The following is a 22120-nucleotide window of genomic DNA, read 5'->3' on the forward strand; positions in this document are numbered from 1 at the left end:
CTTGATTGAATGCAATACACACATGCATGCTTAATGATAAACACTTGACAGCCACACCGTACTAGGAATTCTACCGCGCCGTGGAACCGGCTGCCGCTAGCGGCAGAGGCCGAGCGAGATCGGCAAGGCGCGGGACCGACCTGGACAATCGATTTCCAGGGCGACTTTTGCTTTTGGGGTCGCCCCCGATATCGTATTTTCGGGGGCTCTTTTTGGCATTTCGGGGGCGAAATCACCCGCCGCCCTCGTGTATTTTTTCCCCTGATGCACATACACACAGACATATTGTTTAAAAACATGTTTTGCAGGTTGTTACTATCTTTACTCACAATTATAATATATAATATCATTCACATAATTCATCACATCCCATACTTGGTCTATTGCAATCAACTATATTATACAAACCTAACTCATCAAATAACTGTGACTATAACCCCTCCATACCTATCTTCTGGTGTTCTTGCTAAATACTCTCTCTCAATCAGTCCTTCTATTCTTTTCTTGATGATCACAGGACTTGGAAGGAATCTCGCCTTCAACTGCTGTGTAACCTTGAAGATAAATATTTAGTTACGACCACTTAGCAGCCTCTAGGAACATTGACAATTCAGGGTAGCCACTGCACAAATACTCCCTGAAATCAACTCGTGTGATGCATCAGCACAACCTGACAGATGAGGCCGCTGAATAAACATCAGTCGCTCTGCACCGTATCATGATTCTATCACGACAATATGAAGCAGTCAATACAACATGCACCACGCGTGATATATATGCGGTGAGCTATTACGGACAGGAACGGGTGGATCCCTGTACATGTTGGTTTCTCGCTCGCAATCTGACCCACTGTGCTACCCGCATACTCTTACCTGGGGTCACAGCACCCCCCAGCCATAACCCTCTTAATCTAGCTACACTCACAATGCAGCAATAACTTTACATGTTGTACTCTGCAAGCACATAGGCAACAAAGACAGGTAATGATTTAGATGGCCTTTTGAAATGACATTGGCCTTCAAAATGTTTGCATTCGTTATAGTTTTTCTCACTAGTTACCACCTAAACCTCACTAGTAAACACACGCATGAGCAAACATTCTCGATGACGCAATTCTATGTGTGCATTCCCTCTGACAATGTACGTGTTTAAAAAATACTCACGCAGGTTTACAGAGATGAAAATTATGCCAGGGCTTGTTGTGAGAATGATATTATAAGTATAAACACTAGCAAACCAGCACTGTACTACACTCACTGCTAGTCAGGGTTCATAGTAGTAAGACACATGTTGAAATAAGGACTTATAAGACCCTTTCTGGAGGCCAAAATAAGACTTTTTTACGCGATTTCTGATAGATCACCGACTATTAAAATACACTAATAATATTTATATTCAAAATTGCACAGCAGATTTAATTATTCCGTATTATATATACAACAATACTGCAAAAAATAAGGACTATTAAGTACTTTCTAAGAGTCACGCAAAAATAGAGTACTCAATAAGGGCCCTTAGTTTATTTCTGGAAAAATACTTAAAGACTTGGAAGACCCACGACCCTGTAGTTGCTGATACATAGCTTATCACGGAACGACTGCAACACAAACTCCTGGAAACATATTCACACCGATTTATCTATAAGTGAGGCTGTAAAAAATATCACTGCAACAAAAATCCTGTATTATGAACTACAGAAACATGGAGGACCATGGACTAGACACTAAACCGCCGAAGACTCACGCTGGACCATCCGTATCCCAAAAATGTTACAAAAATCTTCTGACATAAACAAATGCACCAATCAAAAGGACTCATGCAAAATATACCCCACTGCCCGTAATACAGCTAAGAAGAAAAAAAAACTAAAGTCCTCCGCAAGAAAGTATTCATGCATAAATATCACCCACTGCCCAGAATAAATGCTAAGAAAAAAGAAAGAAGAGAAGTCTCCTGCAAGAAAGTATTTCCAAGCAACCACAAAAATATTCACCCCACTGGCCCAGTAGCCCCCCGACCCCTATATCTACCACCAACCTACAGCCACCCACCCCACCACTCGCGCACCCACCCCCGCAGCCACGAGCAGGGCAACGTACCTCAGGGACGAGCCTTATTTGCATCGCTCTACCTTCATGAGCGCACGATGGCCGCCTCTACTCAATGTGTGCGGTCCTCGCCACCTTGCTGCGCGCTCCTGCGTTCAGGACCGACCACCCACTTCGCAACCACTGCAAGACGCGAACAAACAACCTGTACTATATCAGTGCTTCTTAAACTGGTGAATGGTTCACCCAAGGGTGAATGAAATTATTTTGGGGTGCATGAAACTGACCAAAAATACACGGAAATTTAGTCGCGGGTTAATGAAATTTTGTGGTAAAGGCACGAGGGTGACTGACACTAAATTAGTTTAAGACCGACCTAGGTTTTACAACAACACGTATCCTATAACAACCCGTGTACTATATCATTGTGCTGACTTAGGTTTACGAAAACACGCATCTTTTGACAATCCATACCGGTTTTATATTACCGCTCGCCTATTACGTTCAAAGACTTTGCACTAGTGAGCTAATTCGGATTTCTCTGTTAAGAGACGTGTGTGCTGCTTATTAAACTAAGGTGAACACTGATCAATAAACTCAATAAATGGTGATGATTACCTTCCCACATTCGAAAGTATTTATAGATATGATATCTTTGTTACTGCACACATCCTATTGATCCACCAGTTACAGCATTTCTCCATCACACATAGTACTGCATGTGAGATGCACTTACCTGCCTGGATCTTCACTCGATGTAGCTTGGATATAAATTGGTCATTAACGTAGAACAAATGAGATGGCTCTGAAATTATACAAGAAAACAGCTTAGTACCATAAAAGCAAAAATACTTTTATAAGGACACTCGAACGGTATAAAATAATCCTCATAAAGTATAACAGTATCCTAATAAATGGTCGTATAGAAAATTGTTCTCTATGCAGCATAACTGCTTTATCGGGCTGCTGCTGGTTCAGTGGTTAGAGCCCTTCTATTTACCCCTGCCAAGCCACTGTTGGACGATGGCAATCACATGCCAGAAGTCACGCATTTACACGTGTGATCATATCTTGTCACAGGTAATATGAACATTCTCTACACTGACAGATGAATGGATGTAGAGACATCAGCTGACTGATGGAAAAACAACAATAGGGATTGACTATTTGCATACAATGATATTCAAATCAATATAAAAATCTTACCACACAACAACACCTGAACAATCTTAACACTCGCACGATAGTTATAACAAGAAGTTACCCACTTAGTACTGCACTCACCTATTTCTTTACACTTGGGTTCCTTGACTAGTATTCGCTGAGTGAGCTTGCCCAACGCCAGTGACTGGAGGGCTCGAATTAAGTCCTTCTCTCCTATATCCGTTTCCGTCTGTATCTCCTGCCGAAATCAAACGTACGCTGATCAGCCAACGTTATTCAACATGCCTTCAGAAAATACTCGCTGGTTGACCACTCTATCAACACGCAGCTGGCATTGTCGCGCATTACCATAACGCAATACAGGTGCAGTGCCTAGCACTCAAGCTTAACTTCCAAACATCTTGCACAATTTAGCAGCACCAAACTAACAAAATGCATGCACTCCATCACTCGCCTCATACGTGAGCTTGTCCCTCTGGTTGAACAGCATCAGCACACACATCTGGTAGGTCGAGACCTGAATGATGTGCTTGCGCGGCGTAACGCTCTTACTGCTTGTGCTGGTGCTAGCACCGCCCTCCTCCTTCCTGCTGCCGAAAAAGGTCGCGTTGAGGTCAGCCGATCCGAGTTGCAGCTGCAACGTCAGTTGTCGCCCGCTGTGCTTCGCTAGGTAGAACCTGGCAATGGGAGAAGAACCAAGGGTTATCCTGCTGTGTGATCGAAAGATTAATATGCTTAGCAATCAAACAACCGTTACAGAGAATCAACGTGAATTCAAGACGATAAACAGTTTTCTCAGCAGTAGCACGTTGTTTTTTATGTTTTCACAACAAATAATGACTGTTTATCTGTCATCTCAATACTGCTCGTACTTCACAGAAGGCATATAAGGACTTCAACTAATGCCACCACTGTTATAAGCATTAACGAGGATACTTGCAAATTTACATATCTGGGACATGTCATTCATAAACCACGGACTGTAGACACATTATCACAACAATAATGAGACAATTAACTTTATGGGGGTGTGCCGACTGTTTACTGCCTGTATTCTTACTTCTTAAAAATTTCAAAAGCATGGCGGGGTGCAGCTGGAATCGTGCATCTGGGTGACGACGACTGCGTAGGCCAGAAACCAGTTGTAAGCACGCGCACATATAGATCGACACCGTGCAAGTTAATCTGAAACAGCAAAAGTAGATATGTTTACTATGAATCAATTCAAACTTCAAATAGACTGCGATCATTGTTAACAACTAAGATCAAAACTACGTCACATATGTATTAAATCATAATTATTTTTAAGAAGTCTGGCACCTGGCAAAACTTGGTAAGAACAATAACAAAATGTTAAAGCAAAAGAGGAAAAATTAAGAATACCACAACATGACCGAAATTATTTTGCAAACATGCTTCCTACATAATTTTAGACCATCACTATGGGAAGATACTTTCGGTGGACAGTTGAAAATGTTAGCAAACTCATATTATGAAGAGAAATAAGCTGTAAAACAGTAAACACCATATATATAACTTACCGTCTGTGCATGGCTCTTGAATTCGTCCATAGTTGTATTAGACACGGTCATGTCCTTGAACATACCTTCCAGTTTGGAGGTAAACTGACAACCACATTCCGTCTACAAATAGAGCAAAAAACTGGCTTCAATATTTGATCTTGACACTCTTCCTACTAATAGAAGGCAGTCGTACCTTTTTATGAGAGTATATGCAATAGGTAGCAGTCCCTTTAGTAAAGCAGCAACTTCAGAAGGGGGTGGTACCTTTATAAGGGACCAGCACCTTCAATAGGTAGCAGTACCTTCAGTAGAGTGCAATAACTTCAGTAAAGAGCAGTACCTATATTACGTCAATATACCTTTAGAAGAAAGCAATACCTTTAGTTTGGAAATCATGTTTTTCTCAGAATCGTCAGAGACGCTCTTGTTGAGCAGGAGTCTCTTAGCGAGATGCTGCTTGTAGTAACGCTCAAACACATCCTTCTCCTGCAGGAATCTAAATAGAACCATCGTCTTGTCGAGGACCAGCTCCACCTCTTGCTCTGTCAACTGATGGCAGAGCGAATGGCATTAATATACCTGTAGGTACCTGAATATACCTGAAGGTTTAGTTCCAGGTGTGCAGGGTGGACCGAAAGAATTCCACCAAGAAGAGAAATCGACATTACGTACGTACGACTTGCTGTGTTAAAATGCTTACTAATAAATCTGCAGCGGTGCATTCTCCTATTCACAGGATTCATCATCCTTTATAATTCCATCTCAGTTACAATAGAGAAGCAACGTGGAGTTATATTTGTAATCTTCTACGTGTTCTAGTTCATAAATGGACGAAACAACATTGGGCAAGTCAACTTATGACAACTTGATTTTTAACCAACAGTCACGCATTCCACGACAAACTGCTTTATATAGCAGCATGAAGCGAACCCATTCAGAAACCTCATCTATGGTTTAGTGCTGCAGCAACCTTCATACAAATCGACGCGTGCTACACTGCTAGCAGCAACTTACGCACATGTTCACACTCACCCCTTTCACACCCTTTTTGAGCTTGTCATCAATGAAGAGTGACAGGTACTCTGGACTCTTCGGGTTGAGATTGAGGAAGTATTCGAAGTCACTAGATATCACTTGCTTGAACTTCATATCATCTCCAAACGATTCGTGTAGGAAGTGGTCAAACCGATCTTTAAGATCCAGTAAACTCTGTAGAAAAGAAAAAAAGGAACACGCCCAGTAAAAGCAAAAAACCAAAATGACCCATCGAGACTCGTTATCGATTTGCAACTTTTACATTTCACAAGCTGAAAGTGATTACTTTACGATTAAGACTTTGGAAATAGTTTATTGTGTCATTGATAATTTCTCATTAAGTTGAAAAGTCGTGGGACATAGAGAGGGTGCCAACCCTGCCCTATTGCCTGTTCTGATTATAGTTTCAAAACATCATAAATAGTTATAACATCATGAATCTAGGATTTCATAACTTCCCCTAACAAATTAGTGGAAGCGGATGCATAATTCCTCTACATAGTAAAGTTATAACCGAAGAAATATTTTCACAAATCTGCACCCTTGCGATCCCTAAACCCTCACCCCCATCCGAAACTAAGCCGGTCACCATGACGACAGGGCGGATGCTGCGTACCTGGACATAGTTGATCGGATTCTTCGTCTCAGCATCCTCGGACTCTGTCACGAGTGCTTTGCCCTGTTCACGCAGGTAGCTGCTGACACACTGAGACATCGCCTCCAGCCCACCCTCCACACGCTTCAACAGCTTGTACATACATGCCAGATCTACGCGAACGTGGACAAAAACAACGGGAACAAGACAGTCAAACAGAGCATGTAGAGAGTGACAACACACGTGCGTGGCATCGCCGATCACGGCTATGGACGCCTACTAACGATCACGGCTACTAACGACCGCGATTTTGGCGTCACCATTGTAGGTGTCCATACAGTCTCCACTCTAATCTCGAATTCATCTACTACACGTAACTCGGTGTGAACGATTAAACTGTCTTTGCATGATGAACTGCACGTATGCGTCGTATTTACATTTCTATGCTGAGCTATTAAAACCAGACTCAAAGACTGGCAATTTGAGTTTCATTGGAGAAATAAATAGCTTACCTTCTGTTTTCTGGTTCTTGAGCATATGTATCACACCGGTATTTTCCATCTGAATAAATGAAATGCTTTGTTTAGCAAACTATGAAAGACCTTATATTATCAATAATAAATGTAAGAAGTGTTCCGTTAGCTTTGAGCAAAACCTACACTTTTATGTGCAGCAACATTTACAGACCAATAAACAAAATATTACTTCAACAAACTATTAAACCTATTTAAATTAATTAAAATATTTATATAAAAATAACCTTTTTTTTTATTTAAACATTTATACATTACTTATATTAATATATTATATACATTATTTTATTGACCTGGACTTGAAAATGCTACGTAACTTTTCATAACATACACTACTCTAATGTTACCAACCATACCTCTACTATTGTTTTCATGTGTTTACATATCAGCTCCTGTTCAACAACCTGCAACGCATAAAATAGTTAAACGACGAATAACTCCTGTACAGCTGACATCAACAACCTGCACACATCGAAAAGATGAAAACGTCAAAACAGCAAAAGATACTCATGTAATCGTGACACACCTAACTCAGAATGTGATAATTAATTACTAGAAACAACCATCACAATCACAACAGCCACGTAACTGAGTAAACATTCTGCTAGAATGAGGAACTCACTCTTATTATAGGATCGACTGTAGATTTCGTTAGATAATGAGCTGCTCGCTCAGCTTCCTCGTTAATTCTTGCTTCGACCTTCTTTATGTATACAGATGCACTGTTTTCACCCAGAAACCTTTGACTTTCAAGCTGAAAAACAAACGGTGTGATTTAATAGTCCTAACACACAACGCCTGACTGGCAGCAGAGATTCCAAGAGCTTGGTCAAGGTAATTGTTAACAGCTAGCTGACAAGCAGGGGTTGCACTGCAAATAACATCACCGAATAATCACTTTGGTTTTAAGCTTTACTCTTTTTTGTTCCTCTCACCATATCATGCTACATTTACTGGACATTCAAAACATACGCTCCGTCTACACGAGGATTTTTAACCCGGGTTAAGCGTCTACATGAGGGCCTAACCCGGGTTAACTAACCCGGGATACGTCTTAACCCGGGTTAGTGTAACCCCGTGATGTGAGGAGGATTAACTAACCCGGGATACGTCTTAACCTGGGTTAGTGTAACCCTGTGATGTGAGGAGGGATAGGGTTAGGGTTAGGGTTAGGGTTTGGGTAACCCCGTGATGTGAGGGGAGTTAAGCGTCATGTAGACGCTGCTAACCCGGGTTAGCGCATAGTTCCTTAACCCTGCGATAGACAATAGAACAATAGGAATGTCTCGTGTGCCAGAACCGCTCAAGGGTGGAGCGGGTGGTGCTCGTGTAGACGCTACGCATTTCTTATCCCGGGTTACGCTAACCCGAGACTGTTCTTAACCCGGGTTAAGGAAACGTCGTGTAGACGAGGCTATACATCTCGAATGCAGTGCAGATTACCCTAAAGAACTCTGCTGACTGCTGTAGGAAGGGTCGCTCAAAATCCTCCTCATACACGGTCCGCGAGTCAATGCCTAGCACCATGAGCATCTGACATGCATTCTTTACCGCTCCCCTGCAGATACACCAAAGAAAACACTCTATTATCTATATATACAAAGTTAAAACAACAACCAATAAACTTTTCACTATCTTTGACAAATTGCAGCAATCTCCATTATTACATTCAGTGTCAGAAAAACAACCAGCAAATGGGAAAATAAATTAGTATTGGAGGCGAGGAAATTGCTATCAAATTATTATTTTTCTTTTGCCCCTACATTCTATAATCATTGTACAACCCTGGAAAGCATATATGATCTTAACAACCATGCTACTTGCACTTTCACAGTAATTCAAATTTTAGTTAGTTTATTATGAAACCTATAAACATAATAAATAATGAACAACATTAGGAAGTCTGGTTTGTAAGGTAATGCACATTGAAATCAGATAAACTAATGTGAATTTGGGGGTAAGGGTTATAAAAACCACTAAACGACACGATGTGTCAGTTATTCCAGCATTCGCCAACAGATCGGTTCAGATAGCCTCACCTGTCTGTGACCTCTCCCTTCCGTTCACACATAACCATGTCCAAAAGCGTCTGTTGAAGACGGTCCTTAATCTGGCCATAGTGTAGAACCTGATCCCTGAATATCATCAGACCAAGGTTATAGACGTTATCCACGTTGTTCTGCTGCACGTAGACTCGGTCCTGCAAAAACAAACAAAAAGTTATACAAATAACAGGGGTAGAAATTAACTTTTGAACAAGCGAGTCCAACGGACTCCCTACCCTCAAAAAGAGGGAGTCCTCAGCAAAATGAGGGAGTCCGCAGTCTGAAGTTCAAACTAAAGATATTAACAAAATGACATTTGCGGTGCACGTCTGCCAAATTTTCTTGGAACATTTCCTTAAAAAATATGGTCATTCCGCGAGGACATGCTTTGGACTGAACTAGTTAGTATAGCAGAATTTTCAGAGAGTCACACGGACTCCTGCATGTCACGTGTCAAATAAGGGAGTCCAACAGTAAATCAGGGAGTATTTGACTCCGGACTCGCGTTAATTTCATACCCTGAATAATGAATCTATCACTGTGTCACAATGTTAATTCCTATGTTAGCAGCACTTTAACAGAATATAAAAAAGCTTAAACACGTAAATTGTATTCTATTCGTGAAAAGTTGAACTTTTCATTATTTACTGTCCTGTCCACTGCAACAATTAATTTAAGGTTCAACATTCTTTTGATGCAAGCAAGCAGGATTAATACGCACCATGTACATCAGTATGTCCCTAATCATCACCATACTAGTTTGATGGTCATTCCATGCTTGATTTAGTGTCTGCAGGAAGTTGTTGTTTAGTGATGTCATCACATCTAGTTTTACCTACAAAATCAAGTGCAAGCAACATTTAATTTTATAACAAAATGAATAATAATGGTTGCCCATTGCAAACAGGACTAAGTATTATATCATACATGGCATAAAGCCATTATACGGTTGAACAAAATATATATGCAAAAAATGCAGTGATGTCACGAGCATTTAAACAGTCTCTAGTTCCCACCACAATGGGTGAATATGTACACGTTATCTACACCTCCATGTAATATATTCCTATCTTGCAACATAATACTACCTAAGGTCCCTAGGCGAAATCAAGGGACAGATCATGGGCCCTTTGCGTGATACACCACAAACAGTCAACTAATGTTGCCATAACTATTTATATCGCTGATAACCTGGTTCACAACAGAGTAAACGTTATTAGCAAGTATATTTTAAACATTCCTGACCCCTTAATCTATGCCTTCTCTCCAATTAACATACACATGACAAGCAAGTCTACACTTATTTACCTTGTTTACTAAGTGCTCATTCACAACATCTCGAAGACCTGTGTATAACCTTTCTCCATGCTTGTGCAGCACCATTGTGTAAGCATTTCGATAGAGTTCTTCAAAGCTAAGACCGCTGTTATTCTTCTTTTGTATTTCTTGGATAGCATTCTTCAGCAGCTGCCATATGCTATCCACATACCGCTCATCCATAGTCATCTGCGATAAAAACAAATAAAATAAAATTATCAGTAAAGCTCCCGTCACACTAGAGCTACGCTCATCATGATCGCTCCACGCTCAAAAAATTTGGCCGAGCTTGGTGAGAGCATGGCCAATTGGGCCTCAGCGCCGATACTACGAACTAAGTGCGTCTTTACCCCGATCTCATTGCGCCCAACAAGCTTTCACCACGCTCCATACCACGCTCAACACCAAGCCCGCATCACGCTTGCACTGCGCCCACTGCGTCTTTATTGCGAGCAATCCGATTGCATTGCGTTCAAACGACGCTTTCACTGCGCCTAAGCAACGCTCACCGCGCCTCAACTGCGCGCCAGTCACGCTCCTAGTGCGACTTAATGACGCTCTAGTCGTCAGGCGCCGACTGCGCTGGCAACGACCATATAAATACCGCGCCGCGTTCTAGACATCATCATTCGTTCTGTTCACATCAAGATTATTTTCTACTATTTATCTTCTAATTCTCCTCCTCATCCTCCTCAGCATGATGAGGGCTTGGCAATCAAGTAATTCGAGTTGGCCTTCTACGAGAAACATGGCATGGAGTAGTGTTGCCTCATCCATAGTGGACACTGAACTGGTGGGGTGGCCAGGGTAGCACCCCAGTTTATACCCCAAGTTCACAGAACGTGATCTGAGCGTGGTATTGACGCAACTAACACGTAATGCAAATGCCACAACGGCGTGGTCGGAGCGTGTTGTCCATAGACGTTCATACTGCGTTCTACGCGTTTCCACCACGCTCTTAGAGAGCAGTACAAGCGTAGTGAGATCGGGGCCTGGTGTGACAGGGGTATAAGTGTGCATATATATATATAGAAAGAGGGCGGAAGTGATGATGTCACGTTCCCCTGGTGTCATATGCTGGCTGGTTTAAATAATAAGTATGCTGAATACACTGTGTGCTGTGATATACATAATCATATATATATGAAGGAGTCACGGTATTTGATACAAATAAACTTGATGCTACACACATGTGTAGTTTATGTAAGAATAGAAAATTCAAAGGCAAAGGGTGAAATGAGAATTACCTACGAGAATGAGAAAATATATATCACATGATCAGGAACTTAATAGACCATTCAAATTTTACAAATCTATATAAAAAATGTAATTATGAATCTTAGAATGATAATTACAATATGGAACATATCACATTCACAATCACCAGGTTTACATAGTAAATGTATGCAAGTCTGGGGATTGTGTAGAACCAGCTGGTTTCTCTCGCTGTTTCTCTCTCCCTCTGTCTCTGTCTCTCTCTTTACACCTCTCCTTCTTTCACTATCGCTCTCTCTCTCTGTACACGCACACGCACGCCACGCGCACGCACGGCACGCACGCCACGCACGCACCACGCACGCCACGACGACGCCCCACGCACGCACGCACGCACACACACACATATATCTCAAATTCTATACACACGAAAACTACAATTCACCATTAACAAGAGCCCGCCCAGAGTGACTGGCTCATCTTGAGGTCTGTTGCTACGGTTATAAACGTAACATTTCAGTCGTGCATGACGCCTTGTTAGCGCAGCATATATGCAGATACGCAGTTGCGTACACATCATTTCAGCAAACATTTTTTTTATTGCAGAGAGAGAGAGCGAGAGCAGAGGAAGAGAGAGAGGGGGGGAGAGAGAGAGAGAGACGGAGAGAAAGGAGCAGAGTCAGTCAGACAAATTTTTTATTAATAAATAACACCCCCGCGGCGTGCTACTGCTATCAGTTACGTCATCGATTGCAAATGTACATCCGATTTCGCCGTGCAGCGTCCAAACTTTCGACGAGATGGCTGGCAGAGGTAAGGCAAACGCACGTATAACGTACAGATTTCTTCAATGTCGAGTGAGGATCAACAGTTACACATTTCGACTGCACGTCAACCATCGGCTCTGCAGCAGTCCACAAGCCAGCATGCTCCACCATAAGCTCTAGCTACTATAGCCCGCGTACAGTTGCCGCAGGCCTACGCAAACTGTACGCGGCTATAGTACAAGAGCTAGCTCAACCATATCTCCCGACATTGCACACTACTGTAACGTCGACGAGAGAGCCATGGCAAGGACAGTACAAAAACTGGCCAATTTTCATTGGTAGGTTTGACGATTCATTTCTGCAAATTACTTATCTCAAGCATTGGTTAAACTGAAGTAGGAAAGCAAATTATTTCTGACTTTGTGAGCCGCAATATACATTTGACCTATCCTGCCGGACAATTCTTCTCACTCTGTTCTGATAGATGGGCGTGCATACTGACTAGGTGCAGGAATAGATAATCCAAACTAGTTGCTACCTTCGTTTACCCCATACTATCAGCCACCCACCTGCGAGGTAGGCCTATTTATAGTTGGGCTTAATCAAAACAGACGTTGCGTAGTGCCATTGACATTTATTTCAACGTACAGAATCTCATATATAGAGAAACTAGCTGCGGAGTACCCGCTGCGCTGGCGTAAAATCGCTGCTACTAATCATACTCACTAAGTAATAATGGCGGACACAATAGGAACATTGGTGAAAAATCGACAATAACAATTGCACACAATATGACATATTTAGAAATTTCAGCTGCTAATAAATAATAAGCATGGGAAAAACTGTTACGCTATTACATTTTAATATGACAGGCACAAACCCAGCTGTAGAAACCCTCTGGAACATAATAGTAATCATTGGTGAATGACAAATAGTTATTATAACAGCCATGTACGAATATGTCGTTACACTTTTCATTTGCAAAACCTCTTGATAAATAATTGTTTTTTCGTGTTATTCTGCGGTGGAAATATGTAACAAGATTCCCTGGCGCGTTCTCGAACTGTTGAGCCTCCCACGTACGGCAATGACGCTTGCCACGTACGCGACCAACAGCATGTAGCCTACGAATGGGTTTGCGCTTGCTCATTTGAAAGGCCTGTGATAAACAAGCAGTCGTAACCTCTTGAAACTAGGCCCCTGCTGCTCTGTTTTAGCTCGGGCTCGTTTCGTTTCACAATACGGTTCAGGAATGAGTGATCGATTTTCTCTGTGTGTGGCCGAGCACTGTACAGTCAGTGCTGACAATGTGTGAAGATTGACGAAATTGAGGGGTTTTTCACGGCATTTTCGGTGAGTTTGACGGTTTGCCAGGTTTTTCCAGCTAGGAAACACTTCCCCGGGTATAAGAGGATGGCCGGGCTGCTGAAAAATTGCATCCAGATCGCCTGGGCCGGCTTTGGCCGCCTATAAGGAAGCATACATAGACTACCATAGCATACATAGATACATAGAACATACAATACCGAACTCAAATATATATAGAATGAAGTTCATATATGATTTAAGGCACGTAAACGTTGTTCAAGTAAATGTTGCATGCAGAATTTCACTGTGAAATTGAAGTCTTCACGATCACACAAGTACCATCAAACACAGTTCAGTCCTTTGTTAACAGTCAACAAATCCATGTTTAACCCTCCTCTTGAGGGTCAAAAGGTTATCAGACACTTACTCTTCGCACGTCAGTGGAGAAGCACATTTCATGGTCCTTTTCAATAAAGTGATAAAAATGGTAGGTCAGCTCTGAAACAAAAAAGTTTTCCACTCTGTCCATTAGGCTCATGTCTTCAGAAAATGTCTGGTATCTGACCTTTCTCCACTGCCCTTTGACTGTGGACTCAATTTCGCACTGGTGATGGGTTCCTACCCATCACACTATACACCGAATATTAAGGCATAGATCTAGGTCGAGCCGTTCAGATTTGTGCCGGCAATTCCGTATTTCCTCCTATACCTTAAGTTAAGGGGGAAATATTCCCCCTCCGTTTACACATCTTGACCTTTGACCCTTGACCCCAAATTGGTCATCCCGAGTCTTTTTCACGATCCCCCCCCTCCGATGTCCCAAATATCGTGACCGTACGTCGAGCCGGTTAAGATTTTGTGCCCAACTGTTGACGAACACACGGACACACGGACGGACGCTCATGCGATTCTACAAGCTGCATCCGACTTCGTCAGATGAGCTAATAACCATGGCTATACATGCTTTTGTCTCGAGATAGGGTACACCTACAAGTAGTAGGACTGATCACTGCAATACAATTTCAATATTGAGCACTTCCAAATATGTTCAACTGAAATTTTTTTTTAACTGTCAAACGTCTATTAAAGGCATAATAGCCGCCCAATTGGATTATTACAAAAGTTGAGAATTGCTACAGTAAACTGGCACCTTCTGCTAGTTCAATAAGCTAATTACCTTATAGTCAAACGCGTATTGAGTTTGTCCAATATCACTGCTATATTACTAAGGAAATGTCTAATTGAAATCCGTAAATCTGGTTAATCTGGCGCTAATGCTAAATTGGTTCCAAGCAAAATAGCCTCGATTCGCGTTACGCAACGTCACATCGTGCTTACGCGCGTGTTAGCAGAGAATTGTTTGTCCCGGGTGCTTATATACGGACATTTAGAGCTGCTAGAATGTGTTCTTGGGTGCTTTCTCCCGCGTATGAGCCACAAGTAAATAACCTGGGTGTCGAATGAACGGTGTAATCACATGTCTATCAATTCAGACACAGGGTATTGTTTGACCAATTATACGTAAATACGCCTCGTAGCTGGCCCGTCTGCTTCCATGTCTATTAGTCTTGTTGCCGTGGTTAGTCCGCGATCCTCCATAGCGTTGGCCCCAACACAGCCTATTTCTATTATCACGAGCGCGCGTCCGCTGATTCGACATGGCATTCCACGCTTCATTTACAATCAACGAAGCTTAACTTTACGCTATTACCAGTTACGGTTACTTGCTACTATCGCTAGCATTGCGTACGGCATGCCGAGCGAAATGCATGCGTGCATGCGGTTTTTGTTGCACGGTTGCCGTGCGAAAATGTCCGGTGCCACTATTGAAATCTGTATTCACACCCGCTTCGAAGTATGCCCGTTTTGAAACTGTTAAACAAGTCAGTCAATGATTTCGTGGACTGCGGATTTCAATTAGGCACATTCTATTAGTAACGCAGCAGTGATATTGACAAAAACTAATACGCGTTTGGTATACGTAATTGTACTTGATTAACTCACAAGGTGCCAGTGACTCTAGCATTCGCTTAAAATTGCATATCGATGGGCCATATTATGCCCCTTTAAATAAAGTGTGTGGATTACTTCACTAGTGAATATCCTTACTAGCTACTGACAGTATACCCTATGTTTGAAGGGTGCAAGTGTGCGGGTGCAAGTTATATAAGTTGAATCAACATCCCTAACCCAAAGGCACTTGGTGTACATAGTGCACATCACATTCATGCAAAACTCTGCCTATGTTAGTAGATCTCCCTTGAATCAGATGGAAGTCAACGTTCATACAAAACTGTACATATATATCAATATTCCAAAGGAAAACAAAGCATAACAAAGATATAAGGTGAACCTTCAAAAGTAGCTCTAGTTTTTACAACAAACTTGCAATTCATAACTTGAGTAATAAATTTGTGTGATAAGATAAAAGACTAGTACTTGGTTGCATGTTGTATTAGTACCAGCTTGCACATTATTATATTTTGCACAAACTGAATTGAATTAGTATGCTTCTAGCTTGAGCTGTCTTTGCACATTTATCTATTACATTTATCTATTACATTTATGTTGACCTTGGATACCAATAGCATATATATGTCCATGAATACTTATAGATGGGGTCTAACACCAATGTTTATCAAAACTGTTTAATATCTCTATCTACACAGAAAGGAAATTTTGTCACATAATTACATTTACAGGGTGCAAAATTAACGGGATTCCGGAGTCAAATACTCCCTGATTTACTGTCGGACTCCCTGATTTGACATATGCAGGAGTCCGTGACTCTCTGAAAATTCTGCATTTCTAACTAGTTCGTTCCAGAGCACAGCCTCGCGGAATTACCGTATTTTTCCAGTAAAATTCCAAAGAAAATTTGGCAGACGTGCATAACGTAAAATATCTTTAATTTTAAACTTCAGACTGCGGACTCCCTCATTTTGCTGCGGACTCCCTCTTTTTGCTGCGGACTCCCTCATTTTGCTGCGGACTCCCTCTTTTTGAGGGTAGGGAGTCCAACGGTAGGGAGTCCGTTGGACTCCCGTGTTCAAAAGTTAATTTCTACCCCTGTAATTATGACAGCTTCATGCATTAAACTTCATGCCTTACTATGTTGTATTAGACATGTGTACACACGCTTTTGTGTGGTGTCAGATAATAAGGAACGATGTGGGGTAAAATCGCTTCCAACATTAACAACAGGATAAAACGTGAGCAACGTACGGTATGAACCCAACTATTGTTTTAGTTAGATACCCCGCATATTTTTCAGAAAACACTTACACAACAAACACCTTTAAATGCTGCCATACATTAATTAAAATTCACAACAAAGTGGGCAGGAACTAGTATTTTAAAAGGTGGTGGTGACAGGAGTAAGACGCATACACCCCAATGTGTGGCTGGTGGTTGTTTGTATGTACTTATTTAATGGGCTAAATACCTACAGACATGGATATTATAGGAACCCATGTTTTGCTACAGCATGCTGTCTGAAGTGATTCACTCTGGAAGGATTTACGATTCAGTCATGTGGTTACTTACCTGCACAGAAGTTTATCTTGTGAAGCTAATTATGGCTTCTCAATACTTAGCACAACAGCACAATTGCAATTACCAGAAATGTTTATGGATTTTATAAAACGCTGCACGGCTATATGCCGGCAGCCGGGCACGGTCTTCGATTTCCTAAATGCCCAGCAGTTCCTAACCCTAACCCTTGTTTACTTGAGATAACACTGAAAATTAAAAACTGCCGGGCATTTAGGAAATTGAAGACCGTGCCTGGCAGCCGTCAGATATCTGCCGGCTGCCGGGCATATAGCCACTCTGTTTATAAAACCCTACCGACTTATTGGATAACAACAACGGAACACCTTGTGGGATAGTGGTATAATTGGCCGTTTTTGCAGTTAATTTATAAATAAGTGGGAATGAAATAAAGTAGTATTTAATATTTGCTTGCTTGTTTTGCTTATTACACATACTGGCACACGGCACGAATCTGCAGCGAAAAGAGCACCAGGTCTCCAAATCGGTCAAACTGGTTTTTAAATTAGACACATCCAATTCTGGTCACAGGGATTTTCACACATGCTCATTGTAAGGCCAATAGTGGCAATACCAGTAGTTGTTCGCCAAAACCGAGGCACAACAGTAAAAATCGCAAATTTATAATTGCCAATTGGTACTGTAGTATGGCTGAGAGGGTCTATGCCTACGCCTACTCCCTAACCGTAACTCTAACCCTAACCCTAACCATATCAAATAGTGACCAGGGTGCGTTCCGGTATACCGGACCGTACCCAGCGTACGTTCCGGCACGGCGGCAGTAACCTGGGGGACATAGACCCTATGAGCTGTAGTATGTATTGTTATGCGCAGTACTAAGTAATTATGCACATTATATAACACCAGTATGGTGAATAACTGCATAACTAAATCATGCATGGCTCCTTATTGATTCACCCATGGCACTGCTTTACAGAAATAGACAAGGTTCCTGTCATTGTCGTTTGTTATTGACATTGCATCTAGACACCCACCCTACCAAACGAAATCTATGTGGCCGTCCAATAGCGCTCGGTAGTTTTAGCCTATCCACTGATAGAATATAGTACGGCCCACAGCTGTAATGCAAAACAAGCCATAGTAATTAGAGGTAGGGCCTAATGTCAGTCATACTCACTGGAAAAGCTCGGATTCTCATCTTGGTGTCTTTCTTTCCTTTCAAGCTCATTTTATGACTTATGAACTAACTAATATATCCTACTTCCGCGCGACCTGTCACTATACCGAAACCATGCATGAAACTTGAAATGTTGTTTTCCTAGCAGCTTGAACATTTATTTTAATTTGTCAAATTGATAGCTAAACCAGTAATATTCTTAATTTTATTTTGATCTTCCCTGAATACAAAACTAATGCTGTTTGCCAGATGGAACACCGAAACACAACGTTTTATTCCACGACAAATAGTTCTTCACAAACAATGTGTGTTGACAAAGACACAAAAGAATATACACAAGAAATATTTAGCCCACATAGATCATAAATTCTAGATAATCTATTATTGTTTATTTGTAATCATTGTAAAATTGCATTGCTAAAATATTGCGGAATCATTTTCGTACGGTGTAAATCGTCGTCCGCCATGACACTTTGGGTCTATTTTACATTTTGTCTAGTGGCAAGAAACGTACAGGCAGTAATTAGTATTGTGGCTGTGCGTGCTTTTCCTACTGACCCAGTCGCTTCACAACCCCATACAGTTACACTGACATTCATGCAGCTTCTTGGTTATATCACACAGCCAAAGTATGTGGTCAATTTGGGGTTGTAATATATTATTTTTTAAATAACAAATAAAAAAGAATGGTCATTTAGTACATAGGCGAGTCTCCCTCACGCAGTATTATCACAGACTGTGGTATTATCATATTCTCAAAATATTTATGCAAAATGTATTATTTAATCGCGCATGATTAGCAAGTGGCAAATGTACGATGATGATTCAAGGAATTTTGCTGCCCTATCCCGCAGTAATTAATGCAAAATATCTATATTGCGCAATAGATTCTTTCCCAGCTATATTTTGTATAAATATAGCACAAACATAATTAACGTTCTTGTATTATCAAAACTAGAAAATGGAAGCTTTTCGCAAGATAGTGCTGTAGGACTTGTGAGCTATCTCTCAACTTTGCAATTTTTTTTATTGAATTGTAATTGAAAATTACAGCGCAACCTTTGATCATACTCATAGCTGTTGTGTTTTCGTACTTGTCGGTGTCCACTACATTGGATATAATGACAAGGTAGTAAGTGCTTTCAGGGATAAACCCAATAAACAAACAGGTGCATAATGATGATGTGAGTGCAATGCAACTGCATGGTGTCCTCTTAAAGTGGGTTCGCGTGCATGTGGGAGTGAAGCCTTGACTTAAAAATGTCAACGTTCGTTGCTTGCACAACACCCACGGGTAGGTGCATGTTGCAAAACTTCTCAATAAATTGTTGTATAAAGCGATAGATGTACACAGTATAGATAGCAAAACTGTTTATATAAAAAAATTGATATTTAGATGATATGTTATTAAAATACATAAATTATATTAATATATTGCCATTAGTGGCAAACACAACGTTATCTATGGCTCCTAGCTGGTGGTATTGAAATGTATTTTTTCCTTCTTCTTTAGTTAGTTGCAAACTTGAGGCTTTTTCTACAGTGTTTATCTGTCTATTTGATTAACTTAGTTTCTTTTAGTCTTCATTATAGTCCCTTAGACTTTGAAGACTAATAATTGCGAGGTTACGATGTATTTATCCATAACAGATCGCGTATATCATATATCATAAATATCAAGAATATTGTGTACGTGAACTCTTTTCTCGTAATTTTTTAATAGCTCTCGTAAAAAAAGAGTAATTTTTAGGCTGGCCTGTCGGTTGACAAACCTGCGTTCCTGCAAGGAGGGCCATTGTAGGTCTAGCTGCGATCATTTGTGTAACACTTAGTTTGCTGGTAATTTCCCGTTACAAAGCGCGCTGCCTCGTCTCTGCACTTTCTCCAGGGAGGAGATATCCTTCTGTGTGTGTGGATCCAGACACTACTTGCATACTCGAGGCTTGGCCTCACATATGCTTTGTATGCCATCTCTTTGACAGGTTCTGGGCATCCTACAAGCGTTCCTGCGGATGAAATTTAGGCGCCGGGTTGTTTTTCCTTTCGACCGGCTGATGTGGGTAGACCAAGAAAGGTCATCAGTGTGCTGCCATGCGAGGTAGAGTTGAGTTCCTCTTTTTGAGCTTGGTTTCCATGATGGTATAGGTCTGCTTTATTGGGGTTTGTTTCCTTGATATTGTGAGGCTGGTGTACTTTTTTGGATTGAAAGACATTTGCTAGTTTTTGGACCATTGAACTAGCTTATCAATGTCCTTTTGAAGAAGCTCTGTATTAGATCCGCTTCTGATGGGTTTGTAGATGAGACAATCATCTGCAAACAGTCGGAGTGTTGAGTCGATGCCATTAAATATGTCGTTTATGAAAACGAGGAACAGGAGGGGGCCGAGGACTGTTCCCTGGGGGACTCCTGACTTTACCGGTACTTTTCTTGATTTTTTACCATCTAACACTACAGTTTGGTGTTTTTTGGTCAGCCATTTACGTATCCATAGAAAGTCTTCCCTCTTGTTCCATAGTAGTTAAGCTTATGAAGCAGTTTATTGTGGGTGACTGTGTCGAAAGCCTTTGTGAAGTCTAAGATTACTACGTCTACTTGTTCGTTGTTATCCAGCCTGTAACTAAGGTCGTTGACAGTGGAAAGCAGCTGAGTCTCACAGCTGTGAGACTTCCTGAAACCATGCTGGCAGTTTGCAAGTATATTGTTATGGTCAAAGTGATCCATCACGCTCCTGAATATGATGTGTTCCATGACTTTGCATGCCACACAGGTAAGGGATATTGGTCTGTAGTTTGCCGGGTCAGATTTGTTTCCTTTCTTGTGGGCAGCTATGATGTTTGCGTTTAGCCAATCCTCTGGCATGTCACCGGTGTGTATACTTTGCTTGTATATAAGACACAGCATCGGCCCTATGATCTCTGCATAGTTCTTCAGCAGTGTTGTTGGTAGATTGTCAGGGCCAATTGCTTTCTCAGGATCTAAGGATTTTAGTAGTTTAGTTAAGGTAAGGTAATGGAGATGTCTTCCATTGTTGAGTGGCGTGATGGGCCCATGTCAGGGATATTGTCTTTATTTTCTGTAGTGAAAACTGATTCGTACTGGTCTGCTAGGACCTCTGCCTTCTCTGTTTTAGTAGACACAAGTCTGTTTTTGTAAAGTAGTGCCGGTATGCCAATAATATCTTTTTTCTTATTTTGATGAAATTCCAGAGTCTGTTGGGTGTGAGCCCTGCATCGTTTTCAAATAGACTCTCTAGATATTTGTTGTATTCTAATTGTAGTTTCTCCTTAATTTCTCGCTGAGTCTCTTCATAGAGTTCTCTATCAGCCTTGGTTTTCTTTGCCTTGTTCCACCTCTGTTTCCTTTTTTACCTCCGCCAGGGGCTTGGCGGAGGTTATGTTTTTACCGGCGTGTCTTTGAGTGTTGGTTTGTGGGTTTGTGGGTTTGTGGGTTTGTGAACATGCACGTTTCAGTTCACTTCCGCTAGGTGTGCTGGCTGTAGACTTACAAACACGCAACCACAGGCTAAGGGGCAACCACAGTCCTCCCCCACGCTGCACGCTCGCCACTAATCCGGATCCAATTAATTAATTAATTAATTAATTAATTTTTCGCACTTAATTAATTAATTAATTAATAAAAAAATTCACATTGAGAGAATTCAGCTGCTTTGGCGGAGGTCTGTGCTCTCGAGTGCTCTAGTTTCATCATGCTTTTTAATTTTTCTGTGATGTATGGAATGTTATTGCTTGTCTTTATGATTTTTTTGGTACCTGCCTATCGATTGCAGTCTCAATATTGGCTTTGAAAATATCCCAGTTAGTGTTGACGCTTCTCCTTCTGCCTCTCTCATTGAAAGTTTCCTTGAATGCTAAGAGTTCA

At 41.3% G+C, this 22120-nt stretch overlaps 2 protein-coding genes across 2 annotated transcripts in view; one reads left to right on the forward strand and one right to left on the reverse strand.

Moving 5' to 3' along the window:
- Nucleotides 1-18503, reverse strand: part of LOC106814549 (cullin-3-A-like) — a 26638-nt gene extending 8135 nt beyond the window's left edge. Inside the window, exons 1-16 of the mRNA XM_014818868.1 lie at nt 18241-18503; nt 10252-10449; nt 9665-9778; nt 8938-9098; nt 8342-8456; nt 7521-7652; nt 7255-7302; nt 6878-6926; nt 6387-6538; nt 5768-5944; nt 5114-5284; nt 4754-4855; nt 4273-4397; nt 3667-3889; nt 3333-3450; nt 2785-2853 (exon numbers count right to left, since the gene is read on the reverse strand). Coding sequence (XP_014674354.1) covers nt 2785-2853; nt 3333-3450; nt 3667-3889; nt 4273-4397; nt 4754-4855; nt 5114-5284; nt 5768-5944; nt 6387-6538; nt 6878-6926; nt 7255-7302; nt 7521-7652; nt 8342-8456; nt 8938-9098; nt 9665-9778; nt 10252-10449; nt 18241-18291 — 2005 coding nt within the window. The 5' untranslated portion in view covers nt 18292-18503. The remainder of the gene's footprint in view (nt 1-2784; nt 2854-3332; nt 3451-3666; nt 3890-4272; nt 4398-4753; nt 4856-5113; nt 5285-5767; nt 5945-6386; nt 6539-6877; nt 6927-7254; nt 7303-7520; nt 7653-8341; nt 8457-8937; nt 9099-9664; nt 9779-10251; nt 10450-18240) is intronic.
- Nucleotides 18504-20273: 1770 nt separating this feature from the next.
- Nucleotides 20274-22120, forward strand: part of LOC106814552 (39S ribosomal protein L37, mitochondrial-like) — a 12646-nt gene continuing 10799 nt past the window's right edge. The window contains exon 1 of the mRNA XM_014818874.1: nt 20274-20338. The gene's annotated coding sequence lies outside the window, so the exon portion shown is untranslated. The remainder of the gene's footprint in view (nt 20339-22120) is intronic.

The sequence above is a fragment of the Priapulus caudatus genome, unplaced genomic scaffold, assembly GCF_000485595.1.
Source record: "Priapulus caudatus unplaced genomic scaffold, Priapulus_caudatus-5.0.1 Scaffold943, whole genome shotgun sequence".
Taxonomy (NCBI): domain Eukaryota; kingdom Metazoa; phylum Priapulida; class Priapulimorpha; order Priapulimorphida; family Priapulidae; genus Priapulus; species Priapulus caudatus.